Here is a 24,953-nt window from a genome sequence, read left to right on the forward strand (position 1 = left end):
TTATAGCCGATCAATATATACTAACACAGCTTAATGCAAAAAGGTCATGCAAACAGCCTCATTGGAAGTACACTTACTGAAAAAAATGTTGACGTGTTCAATACTTATTTTCCCCGCTTGTACATGAAGCACGAAAAAGTAAGGAAAATCTGAGTCCCAGAATTACATTTAACTTAGTAGTTGGTTTTTCTGCAGCATAAGAATACCTTGATCCTTAAGAAAGAACTGCAACAGATGGAACCAACTATGAAAGGCGCCAAGACATTTCTAAAAAAAAAAAAAAAAAAAAAAAAGATAAATAAATAAAATGAAGCGCTTCAAGTAAATGAACGTCCATATTTAAGATCTAAATGTAATTGAAGACCTACTAAGCAATATCAGGACGTCATTTAAGGCCTAAAATTGAGATCATTACTTTTTTTAAAGTAAACAGAGGACAGAATAGCAGTTTCACGCACACCTATGTCACATCAGCAGCATTTTGCATGAGCATATAGCAGACAGAAAGACTCCTCAGTCATACTGGTTTAAATCTATTTACTGACCCATAAAAACTAGGCAGCAAATACATGTTGGCAGTGGCAAGTCTTCCTCGTCCAAAAAGTAATTTTGACCCAGAGTGGGACCGGACTGTGGGGGACTGGGTGACACAGGCCTCTGTTTGCAGAGAGGGTAATAGATGAACGAACTGACAGTGGTGGCCAGAGGTGTGGTGTTGTGTACTGGGTTACAGTAAACTCATCAGGTCATCAGATACATTACAAAAATCATCATCTTCATCAGTATTAACATAATAACAGAAGGCCAACGTTCCAGTTTCAATTCTGCATTACAAATGTACTGTCAAACAACTCTACATTTCATACAGGTTCAATCGTTGCTTAACATATCCTATTTTCCTGTGGTAATACTCACATAGACAGTAACATAATTCTGAAAAAGCATATTAAAAATGAAATACACATCTGTCCACAGTGTGGTGGGCATTATTTGTTTGACAAAAAGAAACAGCAGGAAACCTACGTGTATATCCCTGACCTAGAAAAGTACAAATCTGTCGTACTCACAAACACCAACAGCATTCTTATTAGCCCAACACATGAAAGGAAAAGAGTCAGTATGCTTTCACCTGACATTTATAGACCCACAGAGAACAGAGGTCCACAAACAAGGAGTGAAATGATTTGCTCAAGTGCCCCTGTCCTGACCTCACCAACTCGGAGCAACTCAGACAGAGAGATCTAACAATAGAGTAAGGGTGGGTAGATGGAGAAAGAGCCGCAGGGCAGCAAAAGAGACACAAACGGTCAATCCCCTGCCGTTGGACTTTCATATCTCTTTTTCTGCCACAGGATCCCCACATCCCTTTGGTGCACTATCCCATCAGGCCCATCCCATCAAGTATACTCTCCACAGTGAAAATCATTTTAGTGGGATGCTTGAGGCAGAGGCATAGGCTGACCTGCGATGGTGTAAAGGCTGCTTCAGGGAGCCCAGCCTTACTTTGAGGCTCTGGGACTTTAGGAGGTCTCGGTGGGTGAGATGTATTAGGCTGGGAAAAGTGCATGAAACATGTTTAGTTTTGTTTGCGGTTTTGTGCTTTAGTTTGGTGTGGAGTTGAGGCTTGTGGAAACACACTCGCTTCCCATCACTTTCCTTACTAAGAATTCTAGGGATGGGGATTAAGGATATATGGCGTCTCACAAGAATCCTGAGTTTTAAAATAATACTACTACTACTACTACTAATAATAATAATAATAATAATAATAATAATAAAAAAAAACAATAACAACAACAACTAAAGACAGTAATCATGCCGATAACCATGGCTTGATGCTATCAGCGGTCCTATGGGGTCAATGCCCTGTGAGCTGGCATCCAGGACAATGTGCCAATGCAACAGTTCATCTACAATGGCTTTCTGAACAGCACGCCTATCTGTGGCGGACAGCATGCTTGGACATACCATACTTCAGAGCTCAGGGGTTTAAAGGAGTAACAAAATGTTCAGTTCGGTGTAGTACCCACATGTTAAGAGTCTGCCGCTTTGGGGAAGAAAAACCCCTGTGGTCCTCGTGTCCAGGGTTGGACATGAGGTATTCCATGCCCACAGTCGCCAAAGGCAGGGTTGGTGACCAAGCAATCGAGGGTTGCACCTACATACGCAATGTTCAGTGTTAGTAGGGTACAGCATGCGTCTGTCTGGTGCATGGAGATTCTATGGCAGAGGCAGGAAGCCAAGCTCCGGGGAGTCGCTGAAGATTAGGGCGCTGTGCGGGTGCAGGTACGACGGGCTACCCAGCAGGAAGCCAGGGTTGGGGGCGCGCAGGGTAGGCCGGCGGAAGCCTCGCGAGGAAGGGCAGGGGTGCGTCTCCGGGGCCTGGCGGCCAGAACAGCCGGTGGTGGGTGGCGAAGGGGCCCGGGTGCCCTGTGGACTGGAGATGATGGTGAGCGGACGCGTGTCCTGCTGGCTGGGGCTCAGCGGGACCGTTTTGGGTGTGCCGGGTGAGCACTGGCTCTGAAACATGGGGGAGTGAGCCACCATCTCGAGCAGCTCCTTGGTGCCTTGCGTGCACTGTGCAGCAGAGATGTTGAGGGGGGGGGGGGGGGTTGAGAGAGGAAAAGGAAAGAGAAAAACACACAAAGGGAAAGAGGGAGTGAGTGAGTAAACACGCATTGAGGGAGTGAGTGAGTAGTTGGTGAGTGGCTAGGTGAGATGAGAAAGTTGGTTAGCTGAGTGAAGACAGTGCAGATTGGGCAGAGGTGAGTCTGGGTGAGGCGGTGCACTCACAAAGCCAGCTGGACGGGATGAGAGGAATGAGCTTAAGATTTTAATTTAAAAAAAAAAAAACTACACATGAACAAGAAATAGACACCACCATGGATAACCACAACTCTAGTTGTGGAGAACATGTAGGAATATAAGATTAGTTTTTTCCAAGGTCACAAAATACAGGGGGAAAAAATACAGGATGGCTATGATGACTTATTACTTATTTATAGAATCTAAAAGGAATAATATAATTATGTCAATAAATGTCAAATTCTAATTCCACTTTTTTTAAAAGTCAATGTATGAACGTATTTAAACATAGGAATTTCAACGTTCATATAAACTACCTCTTCTACATCGTAATAGCATACTGAGCATACTGAATCTGCAGGGTTTTAAGTAAAATGGTTCAAGGACCCCGTCTGTTTCGGTAGAGATGGCCTACAGCCCACTAAGAGTTTGGAATTTTAGCAAGCTTCTGTGCTGAGGAAACATGAGACATTAATCATGACGAGTGGCAGAGTGATCAAGGAAGACGGACAGACAGCGCGTGAGAGAGAAAGAGCAGCAGAGCACGCAGTGAGGAAGGAATGGAGCACCAGACCGGCATGCAGAGCCAGGAGAGTGGGCAGGCGGGCATTTGGGCGGGCATTTGGGCGGGCATCGCGATGCCCTGTTATCTCCTCACTCACCCCTTACCATCCCCGCTGCCCCCCTCCCCCTTGCCCAGCGGAGGGGGCATGCTTCCCATCAGCCGGTGCAGGACACAGCAAAGTCCTGGCAGGTCTCCTCCTGTGGGGGCAGGATTATACAGCACAACACAACACTAGCCATGAGTGCAGAACACACTTAAAAAGAGAGCTCAGAAAGGGAATCCACTCACTGATACTGTTGTGCTTTTACATGGATTAGGTACATCACACCCTGTTACACACAAGTCATATTATATAGAAAACTGTATACAATCTGAGGTTACTAGATCATACAGCTTAAACCTGTGAACACAGCCAGACAGCTATGTGTTTCTTTGCCATATTTATTCACAAATGTTGGGAACTCTTGATTAGTCTGCTCCTTTATTTTTTTTATTTTGGTGGCGACATAAACTGTCCTTTGTGATCTTGTGGGGAGAGAGGTCAGACAGGTCAGTCATGCAAAATGACAAACACTCCGCCAAGGTCCATCCACAGTTAGCATGGCAGGAATATTTCAGAGGGCTCAAGCTTTTTTCCACAAACAAATAATAAGGTAAATAATTATCTGCAAAGTTAGTTTGCCGTCTTCATCACAACAGAAAGTGTAACAAAAGTCTGAACAGGTAACTGCTAAAGGCAAAGCCTGCGAGTTGCTTTTTGGCCTAGGGTATATCGATATCCAGCCGCTATCTTTAGTATCTCTAGATGGCGCTCCTACCATGTTTGTGTCGTTCTTGGCCAGGAAGGGAGGCAGCTCCTGCTCTGTGGTGATGATGGGTGGAATGTCCTCTGGAGGCAGGAAACCTCTTCTGTCTATCAAACTGGAAAGCACACAGGACCCACATGAGGACAAACATGAGGACATACAGCATAGCACATAGGACCCATATGAGGACATAACTCAACCCCACGCACATAGGACCCACATGAGGACATATAGCACATAGGACCCACATGAGGACATATAGCACATAGTACCCATATGAGGACATACAGTATAGAACATATAACCCATTGAACCCACATGGAGGGGACATATAGTACCCATATGAGGACATACAGTATAGAACATTGAACCCACATGAGGACATATAGCACATAGGACCCACATGAGGACATACAGTATAGCACACAGGACCCATATGAGGACATTCAGTATAGAACACAGGACCCATATGAGGACATATAGCACATAGGACCCATATGGGGACATAACTCAACCTGATACAGTACATAAGTGTTGTCACAATACCAAAATTATTGTTTCGATACCAATACAAAGTCAAGAATTGCGATACTTCTTCCGATACTTTTTAAAAAAGGTATTTGATTTGGAGGTACTTGATACTTGTAGGTATTTGATTGGGGTACGTCATCAGTAATATTGAATATAGTGTGATCATTCACACCAGTGGCCATCCTAGATTCTGCTTGGCTCTCTCCACACAAACACACAAAAATGATGGCTTATGTCATTTGTTTTGGTCATATATCTTGGAATTATATAAAGTGCATATTTTGTTAATAATGTATAGTATTTTATAATCTGCATAATTACTAGTAGCTAAAAAATGAGTAATTTGAATACTTCATATTGATTTTCAAACTATTATACTTAGGCATATCTTTAATGTGGTGTGTAGGGCTAATTGAGTGCACATTGGTAGTGTGTAGGTGATTTTAGATTGATGATTTTAGTGAGCACTACACCAATAGAGGCATAGTTAGCAAGGAGCTCTCCAGTTTGCCAAGGTTGCGTAGCCCATTTCTAAATTACATTAAACCCAATAGTAGACCTAAATTACCTAAAACACATAGCCTAGGTAGGTTAGCAACATAAACTTGAGAGATCAAGTAAGCAATTCAACTTATATATAAATATTAGCCTATTATTATTATGTGTTACCATAGCATCACTTAAACTAGTAGCCATGTCTCGCTGTATATGGCAGGACAGCTGTGCATACTTGTGTGAGGAGAAAAGACGCACAGCCACAGGCTAGGAGATGAGGTGCTAGAAGCATGCCTTGCACACACGGTCATTCTTAAAAGTATCAATACTAATAAAATTAGGTATTGTGACATTTTTAATTTCGTGCGATACTTTTGGAGTATCGGTACACCGTTCAACACTACAGTACACCACTACATTACTTGAGTTGGGTCACATTCAATATGGACTAAAACAGAAGGTAATATAGGTCATTAAGAGCTGTCTACCATGTCATAAATAAACAAATATATTGTTGATCAGGCTTAGTTCATTCTGTCAAGTACAAGTGTATATTGATTTATTTTCCCCAGACAAGTTTGAGTAGAACTCTGTTGCCAAAAGGGATCAGTGAACAACACAATTACACAACCAAACGGTGGGAGCAATGAGCTGTAAATGTAATCCAGTTCAAGTGCTTCAAAACTACTACTACTACTAACCACAGTCCTTACCTGGGTGGCATAGGTCCACAAAGCACCACACAGCAGTTGGTGAAAATGTTGTTGTAACTGTATGGGTTCTTATAGTCCTCTACACCTCTTTTGCTCGACCACGACCCTTTGATCTGTAGGTAAAAAAAAAAAAAAAAAAAAGAGTTAAGCAAAGCAAATGGCCTAAATTTCACTTAAGGCACTTAAACAAAACATTCTGATTTTTTGTGATTTTTGTGAGCTGCTATACAGGTTATCATGGTATACAAGACAACTTATTCAGTCTGTTTCACCACTGAAGGTAGTAAGAGGCCCTTTCCAAAACCAGTCCCTACCCACTTGTCCCACAGTTATGGAGTGGCCTCGAGTGGGAATGATTAGGGCATAGGGTAGAAATACAGCAGATCAGATTAGGGACAATCTTCCCTCTCCCTAGCGGAAAACAGGATCTGACGTAACCATGGATTTGTTTACAGGTGTACTCAAAATTGTACGAAGTGCCCTCCATGACGTGCTGCATTAGTTGACGCACACCTTCGACAAGTCACCATCAGTGTGACACACTACCACTTAATAATATTTGGTTTCAGATGGACCTTAAAATGGCGGACCCTCCACGTGAAAACGCAAACAGAGTGCTGGTGGCTAGGGAAAGGGTATAGTAACTAGTTTCGGAAAGGGCCGTTATTTAAACAATACTCACATCTTCATTGGTGGTTAGGTTTGAGGCTACCAAGTAAGTATGGAAGCCTGACAGGCCCAAAACAGACCATATGGAGAAGAAGCACACCACCAGCTCCACAATAGTGCAAAAAGTTAAGGTTCAAATGAAGAAATCATTAGCATCTATGCCTAAATTAATAGCTAAGTATGTTCATATGAAAAGATTCATATTAAACTAACATTATTTAAACTTTGCCATCATGAGAGCATAAAAAAACAGGCAAAAATGCTCTGAAGGAGAAAATAAATTGCATTTTGTGTCATGGCGCAAGAAACCATTTTTTCTGGGCTTTCACATAAGATGTCGATGTGACTAGGGGACGTGCCGGGATTTTCAGATTTGACTGTTCATTTCCATGCCTATAATGGCCATAAAAAGGAAAAGGACATAGAATTGAAGGGAAATTTAGAAAAGCACAGTTTCTACATCACATTGCTCTCAGCTGCAAAATTATTCTAGTGTTTTTTTCAGAGCATGAATCATGAGGAAAAACAATCCAAGGCAATTTTAACAATCGAAAACCGTATAGACTTTAGAGGTACCAGTTAATAAAATAACTGAAACGTGTATGGCATGGCTCCTTTAACCACCTAAAAGACCAGAAAAGGGTCAAGAAACCTGTAAGTAAGCCCAGCAATGCATTTAACCTTAACACAGGCAAACAGTCAAAACCACATTGCACTGACGTCTGGGTGGTGTGGTAGGGGGTGGGGGTCATTACAACAACATTACGACAGAGGAACACCTGCAGGTCACAGACAACAATCTGCCTCCTGTCAGCAGTCAACATGGGCAGCGTCATGACTGCTAGCTCTTAGCCAGTTGCCTGATCCAATTAGAGGGGAGTGGAATTAAGATGGAGTGGAGAAGGAGACGCAGAGGAGAGACGTAGACAGCTGAATGAGCTGCACTCTGTTGCTGGCGGGAGAGAGATGTGTGTGTCTGTGTGAGAGAGAGAGAGAGAGAGAGAGAGAGAGAGAGAGAGAGAGAGAGAGAGAGAGAGAGAGAGAGAGAAAAGGGACCAAACATGAAGGATATCTGGCAGGACTCTGCTGAACTGCGTTGAGGATGCCGTTGCCTCCCTGGGCTCCTAGAAGGAAAAGGAAAAGCCACCCGTCAATGATTCAATTTAAGTGCCACATCAGTTATAATGCACAAAACATGGATTACATCTATGACATCCACCAAAAATGTTACATGATTGTAAAAGCGTAAATGTGTTGCTTGCAATGTTAGTGTTGAAGTAGGAAGTATAGTAATCCCTCAATGTAGTCAATGCTCATTGGTGCAATGGTTTCAAAATCAACCTAATCTCTACACTGGAAACAATGCCTACTGGCAGGAGGCCAGACAAATATTGACCCAGGTCCTAAGATTGAAAATATTTATTCTTGCATTACACTTGTACAAAACCAAATTACACATTTCCTTACACTCCCTGAAACTATATACACATACCAAATGGAAAAAGAAACACTCCTGAACACAATGAAGTACTGTTCCATGCTGACTGGAAACATGTGCGGTCTCGCTCACCCTAGCATACCTAATACCAGGTACAGCAACAACAGGCTGTTACCTATCAGCACCTGAGGTGACAGGACATTTAGGTCAGACAACAAGCTCTGGAAACAGTGGTCCCTCAGAGAGGTCACCGGAATATTTAATTTGCGGTTGTTGGCCCTAGCCGTGGCGCAACTGGTTCAATTCCTGCCCCGTGGTCCTTTCCGGATCCCACCCTGACTTTCTCTCCCACTCACTTCCTGTCATTCTCCACTATCCTGTCGCATAAAAAAAGCCAAAAAAAATTTTTTTGCGGTTGTCAGGAATCACTGTGTAAATTCACTGTAGATGTATGCGCAGCAGGACAGAAAACACATTTGAAAAATACAACATGAACTGCATTAGTGTTTTTCGACATTGAAAACAGGCTTTTATGGATTACAGTCACCTACTGTGCTAAGCTGTGCAGGTGCTCAAAACAGTAACAGCACTACACTAAATGTGCTTTACCTGCATGCACAGCTCTGAGCGTGACTGCATACATGTATATGCGCGTATGTGTGTGTGTGTGTGTGTGTGTGTGTGGTGTGTCTATCAGCACAGCAAGAGTCAAAACAAAGGTGTGATGCAGTGACTCAGAGCATACTTACGCAATGTGAGATGGGTGATCACGCAGCCAAATATGAAGGAGGTCAGGAAAGACAGCGACACTATGAAGGTGTAGAAAAAGCGGTAGTTCCGCTTACCCACACAGTTCCCAACCCAGGGGCAGTGATGGTCAAACCTCTCTGTTAACGTCATACAAAACCACAGGCAAGACATGTAACAAAGCAAAGCCTCTGGAGGATGGTACTCAAGCTTAGTCCCCAAGGAAGCTATACAAAGCTGAGGTTTATTGTGGTTCTGGTCCGACCACTTTCTTTGTCTGGTACAAATTACATACCGACTAATGAATAAGGTCTGCATACAGTGTCAGACATTTTTATATGACTTTGACATATGTTTTGTGCCCTGTAACCATCCTAAGTTTCAAATGTAAACTCAAGAAGTGCAAAAAGTATTATTTTAAAAATGATGCTTTGATAAATTAGTATTTTTCATGCTCCTTCAATGTCTAAACTAAAGGATGACACTTGCATACAAACTGTATGTCTATACTTGTACTGCCCTAGGACATATCTGCTTTTTCCTGCTATAAGTAAATCTCTTTTTAAGAACAAATGACTATCAGACCATATGCTCACATTTCACTAGGAAAATAAGATTTTTTATTAGCATAGTAGTAAAAAAATGTTTTCCACAGAATGAAGGCTGAAGGATTAGCACAGTTAAGCACGTATCTGTTACCAAGAGTCTACTGTAATAGTGTCATTCTCTCAATCTCTATGAATTGGAGTTGTGCTAGACACAGATTAGGAGAGATTAGCATTGCTGTTGCCATGGCGAGTGAGGGACTGTGCTCTTACCCACGCAGTTGTCGCACAGGCTGCAGTGTGATGTGCGCGGAGGCCGGAACATTTTGCAGGTAAAGCAGTATTTAAGCTTAACCACCTGGTCATTGATAAGGATCTCCTTTGTGCGGGGAGGGGGGCGGTAGGTGGAGGAGCCTGAGTTGTCTTCATTAGGGAGGAACACACACACACAGGAGACATACAATGAGAACCAGTCCATCCAAGAACCTTAACTACCACTTTGCCAAAAGATGTGCAATATCTACCACAGCATTTCCACAAAAATACTGTATTGAGCACAACATGATGACAATGAGCTGGTCAAGACCTGAACATATTGGCCCATACAGAGTCCAGCTGTCAAACTTTAGGGCCACAGATGGTGCACCAGTCCCTGACCCCCTGCCACCACTATTACCACCAAGTTAAGGCTCTTACCTATCTGCCTCTCAATGTCGGCAGCCTCATCTGGCAAGGCCCTCGGCAATATGCCAGGGTCTGTAAAGCTGGTGTGCAAGAGAGAGAAGACCACGAACACAAACAACACCCCAGCTATTACTGGGATGCATACAGTCAGGTGGGCCACCAGAAAGGGGCAGCTGAGAACAGGGAACAGACAATAAGGTTAACATTACCAGCTTTCCTAGTTGTGCCAAGACAGTGAAAATCATACAGAAAAAGGGATCTAAGCATTGCTAAGTATACATGATGCAAAGCCAGCAAACACACGTAAACGGTAACCACATAGATAGTAGCAAAGAGATATGCTCAAACACACTCATTCACTCCCGATAGATACATTGTGTCTTCAAAAGCCACACTGGCAAATAGTAGCAAAACATGATTGTCATAACGCTATAATGTAGCAAACAGTTGAAGAAGACGTTACTTACTCAAATATAAAAAATAGGCCACTGGTGATGAAGATAAGGCCAAGAGTCAATGGCAGTACACCATTTTGCCGGGCAACAATAATCCGTCCGTCACAAAAGAAGCGATTCCTCCCGGGGAACACTTCCCACCTTCTCCGCTGTCGCTGGACATTTTTACTAGCAAGCGGTAGTGTTGACGTAGGTGTTGCCGTAGGTGTAGTCAGTGTTCGTGGGTCAATTTGTTGGTACTCACAGTTTTTCATGGTTTGAGAAAAGTTCAACTCCGTGCCTGACTTGGTTTCTTAGTAACACAATGTGGCAAATAGGTACACTGACATGTATGAACTTGCTATGAACCAAACTAGCCACCGTTAGCTTATGTTGACGTTAACAAACAAGATGCTATATAGCTAACATTATCCTTCAAATATAAATAAACAATGTAACTATATCCCTCTAATAAGTTTGACGACAATTAGCCTGTAGGCTATTGACCTACTTGATCATGAGAGAGGGGAAAATATACCGTAATGACGAACTACAACTACCGGTTGCTAACCTTACATACCTTCAGCTAACGTTACTTTTCCAAGCTAATATAGCCGAAAGCTACTAGCTAGATCTACTGCTAGCTGTTTTGCTAACTAACTGGGGACATTGCAGGATCATTTAGACAGCGTTGAGGCTAACCTTGCCTCACATATACCGCTAAGTTACATGTAGCCAGCAAGCCGACTGATTTCAAGCTCACTAAAGATGATAGATGACCAACCAATATTGCAAAGTCTGTAACGTTAGACTAGCCAGTCAGTAAACTGGAAAAAAACATCGAATGCAAAACTGTCACTTCTATCCATGCATTATATTCACAGCAAAATGGGTAATAACGTTAACGAAGAGAGCTTGACTGCTATCAATACACAAACAATCAAGGTTCAGACTCCATCCCAACCGCAAAACAAACATGATTTAACTAACGTTAGCGTACTGATTTTCTTCAGCTTAAGGTCGGGTGAAATTAGGTGTTCAATTCGTTATGCCTGAGACATTCACCGTTGGTTTTACAGCAAGGCTAGCGAGAAAATAGAGGCGCTAGTACTTATGGCTTCTGGATAATAACATGCGTAACGTTACCCGAGTAGCAGCTAACAACCACCTTAATACAACGTTAGCTCTTGGAGGCTTTCATCTTTCAGCTGTTTCTTTCGTATTCTCTCGCGTTATCAATCAGACCGCTGCACGTGTGTCCTTCTCGTAGATTAAATACAATGACCTGAAATTGTAGCTAGTCAGGTATTTAGCTGCTTGAGGTGAAGTCATGTCTTTTGGCAGCTCCGACAGTCCAACCGACCGACTGGCTAGTAATAACATGTACAAACACAACACTGGTGGAGGTACATGTAGGCTACTATACCGCAGACATAGACCGCAACATGTGATTGAAACAGCGACCCATCTGGTTCTACCACTAATAGGCCATGTGCCAGAGATTTGTCACATCATTGGTGTTGGCTATATGTTTTTATAGAAATTAATTAGTTTTGGCTGTTTTCCCATTTCCCTACATCACATAGGCCTTTATCACATATGCCCCTATGGGACTAATTGGCACATTCTTCAGAACAATCTTTTTTTTGTTTTTCAGGAATGGGGACACATTTAAATGGAAACCATATTGTTGATATCAAATTGTGCAACAGAATGTGTTCCCATTCATTTTAAGTTGAACACATATAAAGGAATAATAAAATACATATTCATACAATATTAATACGCATAAGTAAAGCAATGAAAAACAAATTGATTTGATTAAGCAATGAAGAAAATTGGACAATTCAGGGCAAAACATGCCCCTGTGACACTGCATTACATTCTTGACTATGGAACTGCACTGACAGAAGCTCAGAAGTGACCCCCTAAAACAATGTTAAAGTGTGGCCAGATATTGAACTGCAACCAGTCTTTGACTTAAAGGGATACGCCACCATTTGGGAAAATACGCTCATTTTCCACCCTCCCTCGAGTTAAACAATCAAGTTTTACCTTTCTCCAGTTCATCCAGTCGTTCTCTGGTTCTGGTGATACCACTTTTAGCTCCAGCCTAGCATAGATGATTGAATCGGATTAGACCATTAGCATCTCGCCCGCTAGCATCACACTTAAAATTTCCGGTAATTTTCCTATTTAAAACTTGTCCCTAAAAGGTAAAACTCAAGTGTTTAACTCGAGGGGAGGTGGAAAATGAGCATATTGCCCAAATGGTGACATATCCCTTTAAAGTATAACTTCGGAGTAAAAAAACAACTTAGGGTCTATTTACGGTAGTTAACAACTTCAAACTTTTGATTGAGAGCAAAATTACGTTAATTGGTGGCGTTTTAAGCAAGACCTATAGATCACTAAATGGGCTTACAATGATGCTAACAGGGCAAGGTGTTACTTCTCTAGAACTCTTTAGACCACTAACAATGCTCAAAATACTTCTGTGGTAGTGTGGTGAGGTAGCCTGACGAGCCAGATCCACATTAAAATGTAGGGTCTGGGCACTCACCGTTCGCAGTGCTCAGTCCGAGGGGCGGGATAATCGGTTGTCTTTCAAATTCCCTCTGCACGCAATAGGACAGCGCTATGAGTCCCATGCGTTTCCCACCAGCGGAACTAGTTGGCTAGTTCAAACTTTTGCCAACTTAATAAAAGCTTAACTCGTGTCACACTGTTCGCAAACAGCAACATCCATCTTATTTGTTTTCAAGTAGCAGGGAATTCAAGCCAAATCGTTGCAACTCGGCCATCAATCATTATGTTAAGCCCGCCTAACGACTCTATATACGATTTGATTGGCCTGATAGAAGTTTAATTTTTCGAGCTCACAAGCCAACGGAGAGTTGCTAGACTAGCCCTTTGCTGCCGCTAGGGTGCGTCTAGATTTCTAGGCTAGTGGTGAGGGTTTCTACAGACAAACCAAAGTATTGGAAACTTTAAAAGTATACAGAGAGGTTACAACAAGAGCTGTATCTGTAGGAAGAAAATTCCATGGCTTCCTGGTCTAATATCGTCAAATCAGCGTGCACGTTCCATAAAATCAGCGCTGCGCAGATCTGGCTAAACGCTCAGGTTCAGCCAGATCTGCGTATCGCTGAAAGATCGAACGCACCTGCCCAATTAAACTTATTCACCTTCAAAAAATGGTGCAAGGTAGTCCCCTCTGGTCCATGGCCTATAATGCTGGTGATTTACTAAATAACATTGTCTAGGGATTTCTTTCTAACAAACTGGAAACTGGAAAGGCAACTGCTGCTGCTGCTGAACTTTATTTACTTTATTGAAGTCTCGTGTTCAGTTTGGCTGTTACGATACACCACGGTTTTCTAGTGAAAGAATTTTGAGAGGAACGATCCAAGACTCTTCACCTGTGTTTCCTTGTCTGAGAACAAAAGATATATAGTTATAATATTTTCTCAGATTTCGTCAGAGTACTCATCAATCAGAACAGTACTGTGCTCATGACATGCAGACTTAAATGTAGTCATTATCTTTTAGTCATATACAGCCTAGAATTAACCAGACTTACAAATAAGATGCCCATACAGGTTAACAATGTTTTTATGTGGGCTACAGGTTTAAATTACAGGTTTTTCATGGAACAAAAAATCAGAGATTGAACTAAATAATATTTGTTTACTTGTCTGCTCGTTATCCACATTATTTTTCTGCCTCCTTGGTCTTGCAGGTCTACCTTTCTTAGAATGCTTTAGGGGCACAAAGACAAATAGGTTCAATATTCAAATGGTTGTAATCAATATGAATATAATAGCTAAATCATATTACCTTACCTTCTTTACTTTAACACTTATCACTCTTCTGCCTCTCAAGTGACTCGCTGGGTGTTGGCTGGGTGCTTCATCAGACATCTCAGACCCCATTTTGGGTGGAGCTTGTGATTTACTGTGGTAATCAACTTGTGCAAAAGGCCAGAACGTCACTTTCTTTGAGCCAACTGTGCTTGACTGGCAAGGTGTCCCCTTGGTTACACTATCTGGTACTGGAGTCATATCTCTGCTTGGGTTGTCTGAAGCTGAACATGGCATGCCAGCACGCAGACTACAAACATCTGAGGTATGCTGGTTTTCTAGAACTGGGATGACATCAAATGGATGTGATGCAAATTTCAATATTTCTTCAACAATAGTGGTCACAACTCTCCCAGCTGCAGCCTCATCTTTGGCAGTCAACAAAGTCTCCAGGATACTCCAGTAGTCAGGATGTTCACTGAGTTTTATTCGTGCCCCAAGCGCAATCCGTGCAACAACATTGTAATAGTTGGAGATGTCACACTGTTTTTTATCATTAATTATTTTCACTCCGGGACACTCTGAGAGTGTGTTCAGTGACCTAAGAAAGAGTTTTGGGGTGAGATGCTGTGCGTGTGTTTTTTTTTTACACAGTTCAAGCAAAAGTGTTGAGATGATGTCCCATACTGTCTGGTAAAAAATAAAACACTGGCCAGACTGCTGTGGAGAACTGCCTATGGATAAGGAATCATTGAGATGAGAGGTCTGATCCGGTAAAGGAGTGTCACTTGATTCATTCAAAGAGATTAGCCTGTAGGTTTGAGATGCGATTGCGACAGCCATTTTGGTGACCACTTCTTTCTCCCTGGACCTCAGAGCACTTTGAAGGTTCTCCACTGAGCCACATTGTTCCAACATCTGTTTGTAGACCTCTGTTGCTGCTTGATTAAGTTCAGCCAGAGAGAGCTGGGGCCAGTTCAGGTTGTCTGGCTGTGGGGTGCCAAACATTTCTGGGTCAGTGTAGAGCTCAACCATAACTGCATCCATTAGGTTTTCTGCCATTTCTAAGGAACATGAACTTGATTGCTCTATTAGATCTACAGATCTAAGTGTAATGTCCCCAGAAATTGTGCCTGCTTCCTCAGTAATCCAGGATGCTGCAGAGCTAAAGCGAGTAGAGGCTAAGGAGCACAGTCGAGTGGAGGCTGTGCTGCTCAAGTTATCACGACTGAGGTGATCTGTGTTCTGGATACTCCTGGACAACAATTTGACCAGTGAGCTTGCAATCCTTTCCACTATGCGATCCTCACAGGCAGAAATGGCACAATGCAAGTTTTCACAGCTGCCACTGTAATTGACCAAGTCTCGATAGACAGACCTGGCAACCTCCTGTGTGTCAATGTGTAAGGAGGAGAGCTGATCAGCACCCACTTCATCCAGTTGATGATATCGCTCTATCTGCAGAAGCACACTGTCAAGAAGATTTAGTGAAGCTGGATCAGAAATAGGACTGGAAGCACCACTAGGAGTATCAGGTCTATCAAAATAGATGTTGACCAACAAGTTAGCCACAATGTCCTTGATAGCTTCTGCTAACAGTGGTGGGGTGGGCCTGTCAGTGCTTTGGGGTGACAAAGGGCATTTGACTTTGTCTGCATTCCCTTGCTGTCGAAGAGCATTGGCCTTTACAGCACTGGGCCCTTTACCAGAGCCATCAGTGACCGGATTCAAGGTTGTCTGAGCTTTTTGAAAGTTTTTCCAAAACATATCTGGGTGATTCAAGGATGCTCTTGATGCAGAAGTGGTCTGTGTCTGAGCTCTCCAGAGTTTGCTCTGGCTATGATGGTCCTGGCTTAAGGACAATCCATTAAGTGCAGTGCTACCCCTGGATCTAGAAGTTTGTTTCACTTCTGCAGAAGAAAATGGGAAAGGATTTTTAATGGATCGTACAGGTATTTACTGCTTTTCACTGTGCTGCATTGCACTGATATTTCAAGTCATAAATAGCAGTTTAAACTACAAACTCATATTGTGTATTATCTGAGAGTTTATTTGGTTCATCTTGTTCAACATAACAGATACCTTAAATATTTTATGTTTTTGTCCATCAAGATGAAACAATACAAACCTCAACTTAAGAAATCTATTTAAGGATATAATGGGCAACTGAACAAATAGAATGCATATAGTATGGATTAAAATGGGAAAGTTTATTATTCATTTGTAATATGTTATTATGATTATTTATTGAATAATTTATATAATAATCAATAGATATAAACTATTCTAACTATTTTCCACAAACTATGCCCTACCTTGGATCACAGAGGCTTGCCTCCATGTAGCAGATACATTCTCTTTGAGTCTCTTTATGTGTACATGATGCAATAATGGGGGCACAGTGATGTCAAACTGGCTGGTGTCTGGCCATTCTATTAATTGTTCATTCTAAAATATATCTTTATTTGGCCACAATGCTTAAATGCAATTCCTCCTCACTTTTCCTACACATTTTCTCAAAGTGAAATCTAAAAACACCCTGCTTTCCTCACTCTCATATATTTACAGTGAGGTAGTATCCGTTTTAGCAATAGTTTGGGGATTTTTGGAAAGTGTTCAAAAACTCATCTTTTACTTTGCAATTAATTAATATTCTTTATGGAGTTATGGTTTGTGTATGTTTATGGTTATAGTTATTATGATTTGCTATTTTTATTTTATTTGTGTCAATATATTTGACTACTAAACTATTCATTTTAATGCTAATGGAATGGTTATTGTTATTTTTAAGTCACTATGTACAAAAGCATGTGCTAAGAAACATAAACATAATTATGACCGCCACGCAGCGAAGCGGCGGTCATATAGGTTTAGTCAGATTTTTTTTTCTTTTCTTTTTCGCATGTCCAAATTTCCGTCAAGGATTCCCAGGAAACTGAAAGACCGGGGTAGACGAAACTTGGTGGGCATGTAACCCCACATGGATAGCATGGAACCATCGTTTTTTTTTTTTTTTTGTAGCCCCCCGCTGTACTGGACCCCCCCAAAGGAGGGTAGGGCAGACACAGTTTTCTGTGAATATCTTGAGAACCGTAGGGCCTAGGATGACCAATTTTTTCCATTATGTTTGCCTCCAGGGGTCATGTTAACCCATTCCATGTGCACACATGTGCATAAACAGATACACACGCACACACATACATTCACAGTAATCATACGTATGACACATACTCACACAGTAGACATATGTACGCATGCATGCACATGCACAAACACACATACGCAGGCAAACACACAAGCACGCACACACACACACACACACCCACACACATAAACATAAACGTGTACACGCACACATGCACACAATTCAAGAACTTCTCAGAATTATGAACAGGCAAGATGGGGGTGGGGTTGGGGTGAAATCTATGAACTAATCATGTTTTGGTACTTGTTGTCTAGCAGATACCAGTGAGAATTGAGTGTGGATAATGCAATTTAGTGAGACAGTTAGAATCATATAGGCCTTTCAGCGTGATTTATTTTTGTGAAAAAATGTGCTGGACTGGGCGGCGGTCATATTTTGTAACGCTCTGCGGTACATCTAGTTTATATGATTTCCAGTGTCTTTCTTATTTGTTTGGTTTTGTTGTAGTTGTTGTTGTTGTTTATATCCATAACACTGTACTGTACTCTTCCCAATTCTTCACATTCTATTCAATATCGTCAGTCATTTCATCACACACTCCCTAATATGGTACACGGTAACATCTCTACTTCAGTGGCTACAGCTTTAGTTTAGTATCATACACCGCATAAATTCAAGAGCTGGGACAAAAATGATACGGTATACTATGTTATCTTTGCATTTGAACAGTTAAATCTAATTTATTTGACTTAGTACAGGAAAATATTTGCCTAATCATTGTAGTTTTCCAGAGCACCATTGCCCTCCATCCTCATGTCCAGGGCTCTTGTTACAGTAGTAATGGTCATGAAATGACACTATGACTGACAGAAGACGCCATCAAAATAGGCTTTTAAAATGTACGGACGGGAATTACAGCGATCTTAATTTAAGAGGCACTTGAAAGGAACTTGAGCTTTGTTAAACACTGTTTCATTTAATTTGTCAACTTTTGTGAAACTGACACCACAGTTCAATGAATTGTGATAGTATATCATGAGTTACTCTGTGATTCCCACCCCTCATACATGCTTGTGACAAATTAACCGTTGCAGCCTGCTGTACATGACAGACTTACCTCTGGAGTCTGATGCAGCGCTGTGTGGTCGACGGCCTTTCACAGACTTAGTTGTCATGGCAGAATCAGCTTCCTGGAGTGACCCAAAAGCATGTGTGGCTTCCAACATCCTGTGTCTCTGTGTGTTCTTTACCCGTTCCTTCATAGACTCTGCACTCTGAGTCCTCCTGTCCTGAAGCATCCGTGTTTCATAAGACAGCACTCTCTGCTTTGTGATCAATTCTGAACCCAACATGCATTTGATTAACACTTTGAAAATAACCTTCTCATAAGTGGGCTTGAAAAGGTATAACACAGCAGGAGAGGGTCTGGCTAGGTTGTTGGTCTGAGTGATCGGACTACCATGAATTTTCAAATTTTCCGTGCCCACAACGTCTACCTGTTCTGAAAAACCTGGACAAACAACCTCTGGTGGCTTTATAGTTGGTGGAGTTTGAGTGGACCTTTGATGGTTCCTCTCACTCTCCAGGGAACCTGCCTGACATTGAGATAGTTCTTCCACAACAACTCTCTGTACAATCAGAGCTCTGTTGTTAGCATGTGGCTGTATTACCAAACCTTCAAAGGTGGGATCTGCAATGGATATGTTGGTGTCTTTCTTTATCTTCATGTCTGTTGTTTGCTCTCCATAAGTGTCTCTCAAAAGTGACATGGCTGATTTTGAAAAAGCTTCAGAGAAGTTTTCATGCCCTGAACTGCTGATGATGGGACTCGAAGAGCATGTGAGCTGAGAAGTGGTGTACGTCTGTTTGGAGTTGTGTCCTGTACTGTGTTGAAATGCACTTTCTGAGGTTGTGGAAGATACACTATCATGAACCTCTTGCCCACAACTGTTGTCTGGTGTTCTGAAGCAATTCATGATGGCATCTACAGGTCTGTCTACTATGGCTGCCTTGTCCGTAGCCCTTTGGCCACCTTTAGACTGGTGAGCAAGAAACTGCCTCACCTTGGTCTGAACAGCATGGTTAATTCCATCCATGGCAAATTCAGCCTTTAGTGTAGTTGAACCTGCATGGGTCGCACTAGTGTTGAGAGATGATATTTCAGATATTGCTTTGATTAAGTTAATCAGTTTTGTTTCACTGTTAGAAGACCAAGCAGATGTATCACAACCAGATGTTTCAATCAACTTCTCCCACAAAATAAAGACAATATCACTAGCTAAGGTTGAAAGCTCAGTCTGGTTGTCGCCCATGGCTCTCAAGCAACTCTGGCATGAAGGCAGATTTTCTCTGGAAGTACATTGACAGCGATGGACATTGCAAGAGTTAAAATCACTAAGGACACCTTTTTCAAGGACAGCTTTAACATGCTGATGAGCTGTTTTTTCAAACTCCATCTTAACATTTTCCATGATCTCTAAAGCTTTCTCTGAAGCATGCGGTTTCTGAGGTTGAGATGACTCGCGCCCTAGAAAGTGTTCTGACATTTCAACAATCTTACTTATGGAATACTTTGGTTCACACATGGTGCTCAGCTTCTTCAGGGCCAAATCAACAAATTCACAAAGAACAGCTTTTTCCATGGTTTTAGAAACATTAGTCTCAGTGTCAGAATGTCCTTGATCAAGTTGACTTTTGATACTGAGGAAGATTTGGTGAGAAATCTCTACTGCTTCATGGTGTTGTGTTTTTGGTGTCCAAAAAGATGGGGGATTCAGTTCTGTGACCTGTGGGAAATCAATGTCCTGCCTCATCACTACAGATTCTTCAGACGAAGTGAATGAGTCTGGCGTCTCAGAGTGTTTACTTTCTCTGGACTGTTGTTCTGCTTCATATTTGAGCTGATCCATAATGTCCATGACCATTTCATCAGCATACTGTTCTGTCTCAACAGCTGTCACTTCATCTGCTGGGGACACTGGTCTAGCAGACAACAGTCTAATGGTCTGTCCGACTTGGAGTTTTGGCCTGGCACTAGCATTTCTCTGAGCTGCATGGTGTTCTCCTTCGGCAGAAACACTGTACACCGGTGCGCTACTGGATTTTTCAGCCTGCAGAGGGGGACGTTCATTCTGCATCCTGGATGATGGTGATAATGATGAAGAAGAAGATGGTGAGCTGGTTGTTTCTATCTGTGAATCAGCTTCTACGCTTTCATCAGGAAAAAGGGAATACACTCTCACTAGAATGTCCTCCACAAACTGTGAGTAGATTAGGTTCTTCTGTGTGGAGTCGGAGGAGTTGTGTTCACTAAAGAAAAGCCTTGGCTTGGTGAGCTGGGCTTTGACCTGGTTCCAACCATCATCTCCCTGCTGTGTTTTTTTGGCAGTTGGATCCATGAACATCTGCTCTGCACAGGCCACAGACTCCCTCTGTGTTTGAAGGTTCACCAGTGAAACAGACTGTTTGTATGGCAGTGCTTTGTCACCATCATAAAATCCTTCATGTGTGCTGGAGGTTGATTTCAAATCATGGCAATACTCCTCATTGGCAGTATACTGAGACTTAGGCTCAACTTTATCCACAGAGGAGGACATCATAGTTTTCATCACTTCATGCACTGCTTTCCAGATGACCCTTTCAGCTTTTTTAAACAGGTCGGTATTTAGTGAGCCAAATTCGTCACCAGGGAGTGATTCAATCTTATTACTGTCTGGCTCTTTAAGCTTTTGACTGTAATGAGTGGAGGACTGAGGGGACATCAGAACTGATGCACAACAGGCATTCTGCAAACTGCCATCAACTGGTTTGGTGTCCTCAACATGACCGATATGGTTATTATGAGCAGTTGGTGTGTCCTCAGAGGAGCTTTGTTTGTCTGGTGAACGCTCATTTATAAACTGCAGCATGGCTGGGATGATGGCACCTATCATATCATTCCTCACTGTGGTGACGATATCTGTAATTACTTGAGGGTTTTCCTTCATGAGATTCTGTATTGAAAAGACAGAGAAAAACATTCCCCATACTTAAATAAAGTGCTCAAACTAAATGCATGTCTATATTACACTATGAATAACATTATCTACAATCATTGTTCAGTTTGCCTGCAATGTACTTACAGATATTTCATCTTTTTCTTCAGTCTGCTTCTGTTCACTGAAAAATACATTTCTACTTAATGATAACAACATAGCATACAAAAGAAACAACATAACCCAATTTAACTTGTGATAAAATAGGACTATTGCAGTGACTGTGTGGTCCATAATTGGATTATACAGTAGTTGTAGTAGTAGTTCACAGTTGTAAGTGGTCTGCAAAATTTAACCTGAGTTGTGAAACAGTGACAATATCACGTGAATCTCCACCAATGCCTCCAGGGTTGGATGAAACATTGGTCTCCAGAGGAACATGCTTTGGTGGTGCCATGACCGAAATCTTCCTGTTATCTGAAAAGGAATACATGCAAAGAGGATACCTGCTCTTAATGTGGTGAATATCAAGTAGCCGTAATCACCACCTTTACCACCTGTACATGATAAAAACAAAAAAACAATCATATTCTTATTTGATGAACTGTGAGAACTACAGGAAAGCTGTGATCAAGAATTCAGCACTTACCAGAAAAGTCTCTGGGTTTGAGTCTAGGAGTATCTTTCTCAGTATCTCCTATTGGTGTCACAGTAGTTTTAGGGCAAGCAGCCTAAATTACATTTCATAAACACATGTCAGTTTGAGAAATGCATGGACAATAACTGTGAATATGATTCATACCAGCTTACATGGTTTGACATCTTCTCTGTGTGTGTCAGTGAAGCCAGTTTTTTAAGTGTTGGCCGCCTAATCATCAAGCTATCCCCACCTGCCGCTTGAAAAATAGAAAATATTGTTATAGTTATATTATAACTACTACATATATGAATCATTTGTGAATTTAGATTCTGGGTTTTTATTTCTGATTCTATATCCTTACCCTCTTTCAGGGATACAATTCCGATGTTGGTTAAAGCACCACTCAGTCCTCTGCCTTGAACAGCTAGATCAGGTTGATGCCATTTATTTCTCTGCGAAATTGTGAATAATCAAAGCCAGTTCAAATCAAAGTATAGTTAAGTTACGTAAAGGCCATACGTAGCTAGAAAATCTGAAATCTTAAATCTTGTTCATGTAAATCTGAGATTGGAGTCAGTAAAAACAGGATTTTACTTTGTTATGCCTTTACAGGTGGCTGGCCAGAGTTGTGTCTGGTTTAACTGACATGTACTTTTGGGTGTGAGCTGCAAACATTATGTAGAGGAGTGAGCTGGAAACTCTGATGCCTAAAGTACTTGTGAGGGCAGCACCCGCTGTTGTCGCTGATGCTGGGCCTCCTTCCTGCGTCGTTCCAGCCTCAGCTCTCTCTGCACGTCCTCCTCCACCTCCTTGAGGATCTGCTGCTGGCGAGTGCAGATCTCATGGAAACACCAGAGCAAATTTACCTTTTAGAACTTAGCAACTTATGTTTTTTACAAACATAAATCACAACAATTATCACAGTAACAATTACATACAACAGAAACAACCAGTGTCCCTGCTTGATCTATTTTACTTTTCATTTATAATAAATACTGAGAATTTCCATATATGATTGAACAACTACTTTTTTAACACCAAAAGCTTCCAGAAAATCTATTACCTTCCCTGACAAGTAACGTCCGGTGTCACTGTAGTGAGACAAGGTAAGTGACTTGCTTTGTGTCTTCAATTTCGGTAGCTTCAAAACATTACTGCCGCAACTCTGTGACTTCTTTGGTCCTGGTCCAGGTCCAGGCCTGCAAGTGTATCCAAATGCAGTGAGTAAATACTACGTTTCTCTTGTCATCATGGCTTTAGAAAAAAAGAAAAGTTTCAACCCAAGCTCAGCCTCACCTATCCATGTCATTTTGCACGCAGTCCTGACCATGGAAGACCAACCATTCAATGAAGTCAGGCACAGACACGTCTGAGGAGATCCTGCCCTCCTGCTGTAGGATGAGTATCTTGCGCACCAGCTCTCTCTGAAAGTTTTACATCGTTTTACCTTTCTATTGAGTATACATTTATCTGAACAATATAGGTCCACTTAATACACTAGTGTTCTCAATACAAAATAACCTGCTCCATCTTAAACCTATGGTCCATTTCCCTCTGTAGATCTGTTAGGTATTTCTTGTATGTGTTGTACTCTTTCAAATTGCATGTGACCTCACAAATAAAAGAAATGACAACAAGTCATAATAAATCAACAACATAATAGTTCATGACAAATTTTATATATTGACTGGTGTTCTTACTTTGTTGTCTTTAGTAATGAATCCATCCTTCAAGAGATGCTTATGAATATCTTTACGGTACAAGTAGGTTTTTAGGTTTGGATCATGGAGGCAGTTGTAGGCAGCGCTTAATTTGTAGCCATAGGGATCTGTGAGATCGAAGTCTCCCCTCGGATGGGTAAGCTGAAAATAAGTTGTTATTAAAAAAAAAAATATTCATTTTTTTACACTCTTCCAGTTGCACACAACAGAGAATCTGTTTCTGTCTCTTTAGATAGAACAATTAAAGCAACCCCATGCCACCTATCCTACTATTCCTATATCCTATTCCTTACATGGCCAAAATGATGATATGTGATACATTTTAATATGTCCCATTTCTCTGGTTATCCAGATTTTGTAATACTGACAAGTTTGTACCTGGATCAGCTATGGGATTTTCCAAATTAGGATCATTCTGATCCAGATTAAACTTTTTGGACAACTGGGCCCATGTACAGTATGCCTGTTTTAGGCATAGCCTACTGTCTGTTTGAAACTGCATAGAAATTGTCCATTTAGTCAGGCCTAGCAACATTCTAAATTTGCCAAATGTTAGGCAAAGGCCCGAATGTTTTCAAAGCATTCTTTGACTTACCTTTTTACATAGACGGGTGGTGTAGAAAATATCTGGCTGTCCACAGTTATCGGGAGACTTGTGCTCAATACAACGACGTGGTGAGTAAGATGATTCGTTGTGGTCCATTTCCTTTAAAATTACAGAATTCAGGAGGTAGACTAGCACTAGGCTACTCTGTTATGTCGCATTTAACTGTAGAACCATTGGTCGCATCTCTATTAAATCTGTCTAATTTAACGTTAGCTAGAATTGTTGTAAAGTTAAGCGATGGCAATTGGCAATGACTTGTCAAACCTTTAGCTTTGCTAGAATAGGATAAAGTTCACCGGTCACAAAAATATGACACTGGTCACAACACTGTTTAGCTTATCTACTATCATGTTTTCAAAATCCAAGCCTGCACCTTGGTGTCATGGCAACGCAATGTAAAAATAAGTTCGTGAACTGAACAAAATTCTAGAGCGCGGAGATAATACATTTGTTTCAGAGAGGGTTAGAGCTAAAGCGGATCTTTGTTTGTTTCATTTCAACCATAGACTATGATTTCAACACAATACAATCACAGGACGGCAAAATAGTCCGTCACAACAGATAAATGATATTTATGGATTGCAAGCAGATGCAAGCAGATTTTTTGCACAATCGTTGAGAACAAAAAGTC

General features: G+C 41.5%; 2 protein-coding genes across 7 annotated transcripts; both read right to left on the reverse strand.

The window, feature by feature from the left end:
* Nucleotides 1-522: 522 nt before the first annotated feature.
* Nucleotides 523-11,892, reverse strand: zdhhc18a (zinc finger DHHC-type palmitoyltransferase 18a). 3 transcript variants are annotated; one of them, XR_007195466.1, is made up of 10 exons: nucleotides 10,466-11,892; nucleotides 10,011-10,171; nucleotides 9,588-9,737; nucleotides 8,772-8,909; nucleotides 7,657-7,708; nucleotides 6,598-6,700; nucleotides 5,916-6,028; nucleotides 4,189-4,291; nucleotides 3,468-3,567; nucleotides 2,452-2,577 (listed from the first exon to the last, which is right to left on the reverse strand). XR_007195466.1 is itself a non-coding variant. In XM_048260873.1 (9 exons), exons 1-9 carry the CDS (start codon nucleotides 10,705-10,707, stop codon nucleotides 2,221-2,223), a joined length of 1,419 nt encoding a protein of 472 aa, XP_048116830.1. In that variant the 5' UTR covers nucleotides 10,708-11,892; the 3' UTR covers nucleotides 523-2,220. The 3 variants fall into 3 exon arrangements, 1 of the variants encoding a protein (XP_048116830.1); XR_007195467.1 differs by having other exon boundaries at nucleotides 2,490-2,577; nucleotides 3,475-3,567; XM_048260873.1 differs by lacking the exon at nucleotides 3,468-3,567 and having other exon boundaries at nucleotides 523-2,577.
* Nucleotides 11,893-13,743: 1,851 nt separating this feature from the next.
* LOC125305368 (fibrous sheath-interacting protein 2-like) lies at nucleotides 13,744-24,715 on the reverse strand. Of its 4 annotated transcripts, XM_048260052.1 has the most exons (16): nucleotides 24,587-24,695; nucleotides 24,311-24,421; nucleotides 23,695-23,856; nucleotides 23,516-23,605; nucleotides 23,291-23,418; nucleotides 23,058-23,193; nucleotides 22,711-22,833; nucleotides 22,356-22,446; nucleotides 22,165-22,250; nucleotides 22,004-22,085; nucleotides 21,711-21,831; nucleotides 21,502-21,538; nucleotides 18,498-21,372; nucleotides 14,278-16,145; nucleotides 14,127-14,193; nucleotides 13,744-13,868 (listed from the first exon to the last, which is right to left on the reverse strand). In XM_048260052.1, exons 2-16 carry the CDS (start codon nucleotides 24,416-24,418, stop codon nucleotides 13,813-13,815), a joined length of 6,030 nt encoding a protein of 2,009 aa, XP_048116009.1. In that variant the 5' UTR covers nucleotides 24,419-24,421; nucleotides 24,587-24,695; the 3' UTR covers nucleotides 13,744-13,812. The 4 variants fall into 4 exon arrangements, with proteins under 4 accessions (XP_048116009.1, XP_048116012.1, XP_048116011.1 ...); XM_048260055.1 differs by having other exon boundaries at nucleotides 21,711-21,911; nucleotides 24,311-24,715; XM_048260054.1 differs by having other exon boundaries at nucleotides 22,726-22,833; nucleotides 24,311-24,696.
* Between the last annotated feature and the right edge of the window lie 238 nt (nucleotides 24,716-24,953).

The sequence above is a fragment of the Alosa alosa genome, chromosome 13 (genome assembly GCF_017589495.1).
Source record: "Alosa alosa isolate M-15738 ecotype Scorff River chromosome 13, AALO_Geno_1.1, whole genome shotgun sequence".
Lineage (NCBI taxonomy): Eukaryota > Metazoa > Chordata > Actinopteri > Clupeiformes > Clupeidae > Alosa > Alosa alosa.